This window comes from Limulus polyphemus, unplaced genomic scaffold (assembly GCF_000517525.1).
Source record: "Limulus polyphemus unplaced genomic scaffold, Limulus_polyphemus-2.1.2 Scaffold1271, whole genome shotgun sequence".
Classification (NCBI taxonomy): Eukaryota; Metazoa; Arthropoda; class Merostomata; order Xiphosura; family Limulidae; genus Limulus; species Limulus polyphemus.
This window is the reverse complement of record NW_013666881.1, coordinates 253,124-259,702: the sequence shown is the minus strand read 5'-3', so window position 1 is coordinate 259,702 and position 6,579 is coordinate 253,124. Positions and strand designations below refer to the sequence as shown.

Genomic DNA, 6,579 nt, shown 5'->3' with positions numbered 1-6,579 from the left:
CAACCAGTTGTATTGAGAAAATCAGTACAGGAAATGAAAGGGGAGAATGAAGGTTAAGTGAGATCACAAACATTGGTGGTAAAGAGACTTCAACCAGTTGTATTGAGAAAATCAGTACAGGAAATGAAAGGGGAGAACAAAGGTTAAGTGAGATCACAAACATTGGTGGCAAAGATACTTCAACCAGTTGTATTGAGAAAATCAGTACGGGAAATGAAAGGGGAGAACGAAGGTTAAGTGGGAACACAAACATTGGTGCCAAGGAGACTTCGACCAGTTGTATTGAGAAAATCAGTACGGGAAATGAAAGGGGAGAACGAAGGTTAAGTGAGAACACAAACATTGGTGCCAAAGATACTTCGACCAGTTGTATTGTGTACAAAGCATACCACAAACAGTACCTTCTGGGGTGAGAAGATGTGGCCACCTGGGATATAAAGGGTTAAAATTCCCACTCCGAGAGATGACCTAGTGGCGTGAAGTCAGGGCATGCAAGTCATGCATTACATGACCAGTCATAAAACTAAAGATGTGTAGATAAAATTATACAAGGAAATGTGTCTTTTATGTTTATTATTATTTTACCTTTTGTTTATTGTTGTTGTTTTTGCGCTGCGGCAACTTTCTAGTCCCATGCTGCGAGAACTCTGCATGTCTAGTCTCAATCATGTCATGCTACGCAAATTCTGCATGCCTAACCTTGCACAACTAGTAAAACCGCGCAAGTCATGCTGCGTTAAGATAGCAAGACAGCTAGTGCATGCGCAGAAGTCCAACGTTAACAATGTCAAGGTCGCATGCTTTACTTTGCTTCTCAAACTAAGAAGTCGGGAGAGTTGTTATGACGCTATTATAGAATAATTTATAAAGAAAGATTGTCGGCTGGGTTTCATCTACAAACAGGATGAATAAGCCTATTCTCTGTACGTGTTTTTTTTAAGAGTATATTACATTAATAAGTTATTACTGCATGATATATTGAAAACCCACCGTACATCATTTAATTTAGAACATACCCCGAAAGTAGCCGCTGCCAGATCCGTGATAATAATAGTCTTCATCGTCTTGGATACCGCTTTCTTTCCAGATGGTGCTGCTATCGCCACTTCCTGTTTCTGGAACGATCAACGACTCTGCCATTGGGGTCCTGGTTATCTGATGATCCAGAAGCTAAAAGAAACAAATAGATATAAATAGCCGATAATTTATTTTCTACATATCCAAAAAATATGATACATCAGATTCTGACTCTTCTTCTCTACGTTGTTCTTTAGGGGAGCTTGTCACCACTTCAAATCTATATTTATGTATCTAAATATACACTCACTGTAGTCTATATATATAAAACGGAAAATGAAGTTACCATTTTGTGACTAAATAAACACCCACCGTAGTCTCGTCATTTCAGCCGTGGGGGCATTATAATCTGACAGTCAATCCCACTATTCGTTGGTAAAAGAGTAGCCCGAGAGTCGGTGGGTGGTGATAACTAGCCGCCTTCTCTCAAGTCTTTCACTGCTAAATTAGGGACGACTAGCACAGATATCTCTCGTGTAGCTTTGCGCGAAATTCAAAACAAAACAAACTTTTGGTGGAGTTATTAATAATTTTAAAAAGTATAAGCATTTTTTTTATTGTGATATTTCATCACGTTATGTTGCCCAAAGTCTGACATTACACTCCTTCTATGATAGTCGAGTTGTATATCCATTAAACCAAATACAGATTACTTTGAAATACTTTCTTTTTTTTTACAACTTTTAACTGAATAGCGTCCTTACCATTCTCATGTTTACTAGTTTATCCACCAGGGAAGATATCGTCACATCTCGTTGTACTTTCGTGGAAAATTCAGGATTATATTTCTGTGCGCCTATTCCAATGCCCGCTATAGCCTTTTTGTATCTTGAAGTAAAACGAATTATTTATATTAGTATAAATATTACGTTTGTTCGATTTAAAGAATAAAAAAGTTAACATTGAAAACATACGCATATATCCACTTCAATTTTCAAATGAAAATAGTCACGACTATTTAAAGCAACATTATAAAATAGAAAGAAAATACTTTTTACATTGAACGCTTTCCGGGTCAACAAACAAAACCATTTAAATTTCATGTGTTATTAAGATTTTAATTATGTAGTAACAATATATTTTCTTACATTATTTTATTAATCTTTGGAAAAAAAAACAGAGTTGAAACGTCTTGCTAAATGCGATACAAATTACGTAGTCGCTTGTGTTCCTAAAAACTACGAAGGTGACTTAAGATCATGACGATGCAATATACAAACTGTTATAAAATGTACAATTAAATTACACGAATCCATTATCAATCCGATAAAGATGACGGCGAGAGACATAAAAAACTGTAGAATGGAAGAACATTTATTGACAATAAGGATTTAACAAGTGGTTTAATATGAACATTTGATGGAAAAATAATAAAAAACATAAACCATTTTGAACATTTAGATTCTGACTTGGAATAAGCGATTTCATCTACTGATGGAAACGTAAAAATACGCTTGGAAAAGATATTAGAATCTCCTGAACACGTGTTGTGTAATCTCGTTGATGGTTCTTCCCGTAAACTTGATTGAGTAGTCTATTCGTCATTGTCCCCCCCCCCAGCGGCACAGCGGTATGTCTGCGGACTTACAACACTAGAATCCGGATTTCGATACCCGTGGTGGGCAGAGCACAGATAGCCCATTGTGTAGCTTTATGTTTAATTACAAACAAACAAACTACTCGTCATTGATTAATTTTACGTTGCAGTTCAAGCTAACTTGGCAACAATTTCCAAGTATCATGAGTAAATAAATCCTTCAACGAAGAAAAATTCAAAGATTTAGGTTAAGACCTACAGAGATCAACTTAAACACACAAATTATCTCCTCTTGTCAAATCTTTTCTGAGCGCTACTTATGATCCTTAATATGCCTCTGTTAAAAAACTTCTCCCATGTGATTTTAAGACATTATAATTCATAATATGGGTTTCTTTATGTATTACGCACCCCCAATATTCTATAGTGTCACTTCTTTCTCGAAATGCAGGCTTACGACGCTAAAAATCGGGTTTCGATACCGTGGTGGGCAAAGCACAGATAGCTCATTGCGTAGCTTTGTGCTTAGCAATAACCAAAATACAACTAAACCAGAATGCTCTCGATGCTTTGCATCATAAAACTGATAAACAATAAAATATTACACGACATACGGTCAGCTTAAGATGGTTATGTCAGTCTTAAATCTTTATATCAAAATATCAGAGGAAAATAATCATCCTGTATTTATGAATAAGCTATTAACACCAACTATCTGGCGTCTGTCGGAAGCACCCTAACCCCCATGGCAAGGGTTTGACTGTCCCTCTTATAACACATTCATAGCTTTAAGTGTGGAGAATATATTGCGGCAGTGAATGGATGTAGATTATGTCATTTATAAGGTAAAGTTATAAGCAACTGAAATGTATATCTGATTGACAAAACTATGTCGGATTTTCAAAAAAATAAACCAAAAATTTGAGTTTGATGACAATAATATTTTCAATTGTACGAAAAAAAAAGAGGTATTTCTCTTCTTGTTTCTTTCTTGGAGTTTCACTAACCAAACATAGCTTGATGAAACTTGACACATTTTATTAAGCAAGAAACTTTCAGCTTAACTAACATGTAAACCGTACGAGAAAAAAAATAATAATCTTGCAGTTTGGTGTTTTCTTTATTGTACAAACAATACGTTTGAATAAACAGATTATGTCTCTCTGCACATTGACAGCCAAAGTAAACCATTCCGCCTAGGTGTTCTCTCTCTAGTGGGTGAGAGGTAAGTTTACGAGTTTACAATACTAAAATCAGGAATTAGATTCCCCGTAGTAGACAGAGTGCACATAGACCATTATGTAGATTTGCACTTAGGAAAATAAACGCCTAGGTATGTTTAAGGTAGCTACATTTCAGATACCCGTACTTTCTTGGGCAAACTTAAGCCTAACTATATTTCAGAAACAAAAGGTAGCTACATTTCAGATACCCGTACTTTCTTGGACTAACTTAAGCCTAACTATATTTCCGAAACAAAAGGTAGCTACATTTCAGATACCCGTACTTTTTTGGGCTAACTTAAGCCTAACTATATTTCAGAAACAAAAAAGAAGAAAACGTAAATTTTTAGAAACTTTTTAGTATACCCATACAAAATGTTTCCAGAAAATGTATTGCTCTTTTGGAAACCATTTTTTGACATGGAATAGGTTTTGGTCACATGATCTAACATTCTTCTCTGATTAGTTGGGAGGTAAAAAGTTCCCGAAACATCTCAGTTTTTGAATAAAGAACCTGTTTCTAATTGCCAAAAACTAGAAACTTTTCAACATATATATTGAGTAATTTTGTTCCCGAAATAAGCCTTCGCTTAGGCATCTATTGCATGCTGGGATTTATGTTCACCTTTGCTTATGTTGTTACTACACATTTTATAGTCACACCAAAGATCTTAATCATTTATATTTTACTTACTCCCCAACGTTATAACCATTCCAACAATTCATTTCCCCTCGTGAGGCCCACGTGCGGTCGTCACACACTGAATCGGCCAGATAACCGTAATAACCTTTGAACTCTGCAATTTTTTGAACGAAAGTCTTAAGGTCTTGATACAGAGTAGGCTTAAAACTGCTCGAAGTGGTGGCCGGGGTGGCTGAATCTTGGCTGGGGGGCGCTAAAGTTGGTTGAGTTGACCGTTCTGAACGTCGGTGGTTATCACAGTGTTGCTGAACCTAAGAGAGAGAGAGAAACATAAACAGTTATCATATTCATTTGTAGACTTAGAAAGCGTAACTTGTTTAGAGGATCTATCAGCATTGAAACAATAGATAAAATAATAATGTAGAGCTGAATTGCGTGATCAAATGTGCACAAATCCCAATACAAAATCATGTTCGTGAAATAATCAGCCACGGTATAGCAGCTCATAGTATGGCTCCGAGTTTTTCAAGTTCAAACTTTTAGCTCCTGGCTCCATCATCTCTTGATTGGTTTGAGATATAATTAAAATTTTGGACTCAGGAGGTCACACCCTTTCGATTGATGTATTTGACCACGCCAAAAGTCTCATAGATTAATTTACTCTAATCCTGCCTAAAAGAATTTCAATGTGAGGGTAGACTGGTAGAGATCCTGTTGAGTAATAAAATCGAATCGGATATACGCGAGCCTCACGCTTGGTATTAGTGGCGCACTAAAATATAGCTAAGAAAAAGAAAAGAAAAAGTCTCATAGATTAATTTACTCTAATCCTGCCTAAAATAATGTCAAGTCGAGGCTAATGAGGATTCCCTCTTGCTTCTGACCCTAGTGGCACAGTGGTATGTCTGCGGACTTATCACACTAGAAACTGGGTTTCGATACCCGTGGTGAGCTGAACACAGATAGTCCAATGTGTAGCTTTGTGCTTAATTACAAACAAACAAACTCTTGTTTTTTGAACTAGACAAATATTGCTAACATCTTATTTCCATTACTATACAAATTACTACAGACATATATAATTACTTTTGTGAACATACTTCCATTACTCCACAAATTAGTACAGACATATATAATTACTTTTGTGAACATACTTCCATTACTCCACAAATTAGTACAGACATATAATTACTTTTGTGAACATACTTCCATTACTACACAAATTACCACAGACATATATAATTACTTTTGTGAACATACTTCCATTACTACACAAATTACCACAGACATATATAATTACTTTTGTGAACATACTTCCATTACTACACAAATTACTACAGACATATATAATTACTTTTGTGAACATACTTTCATTACTCCACAAATTAGTACAGAGATATATAATTACTTTTGTGAACATACTTCCATTACTACACAAATTACTACAGACATATATAATTACTTTTGTGAACATACTTCCATTACTACACAAATTACTACAGACACATATAATTACTTTTGTGGAAACTAAGGCGAATATACATAGCTTGGTGCAAAAAAACAGGTCGTTAAGTAGTTAAGATTTAAAAAGACTTCTTTCTAAAAAACTATATGGTTTACGTCCTCCCTTATTTAAAGAGATTAATATTGTATTGATATTTTTATCTGAACGATAAGGAATGCACACGTTTGTTAAATGGCCAGATAGTATTCACGAACTAACATAGGTTTCGGGTACTTCCGTCCCTAATTTTGAACTACTGATAAGAGTTTTGTGGCGGATTGAAAAGCTAATAACGACATTAACTGTCAATCTTATGATGTGCCTAATCTAATTATATTTTAGTTGTCATTGCAGTAGTTCTAGTAAATTTGTTTTGTTGAATTTCGCTCAAGGCAACTCGAGGACTATCCGTTATGGTTGTGTTAAGAATATTCGTTTCGCTGTTAACCTGCAAGCGGCTGGTGGAATTAATGTTTATTTCTGGTCCAAAAGGGGATTCATTCGTACGCCCTTTCCCCTCCCCCCTCCTGGCGACGCCCCCGAAATTAGAGCTAAGCAGGAAACTTATTTATTGTTGTATAGGGTGGTGTGGTTA

At 35.6% G+C, this 6,579-nt stretch overlaps 1 protein-coding gene across 1 annotated transcript in view; it reads right to left on the bottom strand.

Annotated features, from left to right (window-relative positions):
- Positions 1-1,005: 1,005 nt before the first annotated feature.
- LOC106462871 (glypican-5-like) overlaps positions 1,006-6,579 on the bottom strand; it is a 67,293-nt gene continuing 61,719 nt past the window's right edge. The window contains exons 4-6 of the mRNA XM_013922837.2: positions 4,532-4,791; positions 1,782-1,905; positions 1,006-1,170 (exon numbers count right to left, since the gene is read on the bottom strand). Coding sequence (XP_013778291.1) covers positions 1,006-1,170; positions 1,782-1,905; positions 4,532-4,791 — 549 coding nt within the window. The remainder of the gene's footprint in view (positions 1,171-1,781; positions 1,906-4,531; positions 4,792-6,579) is intronic.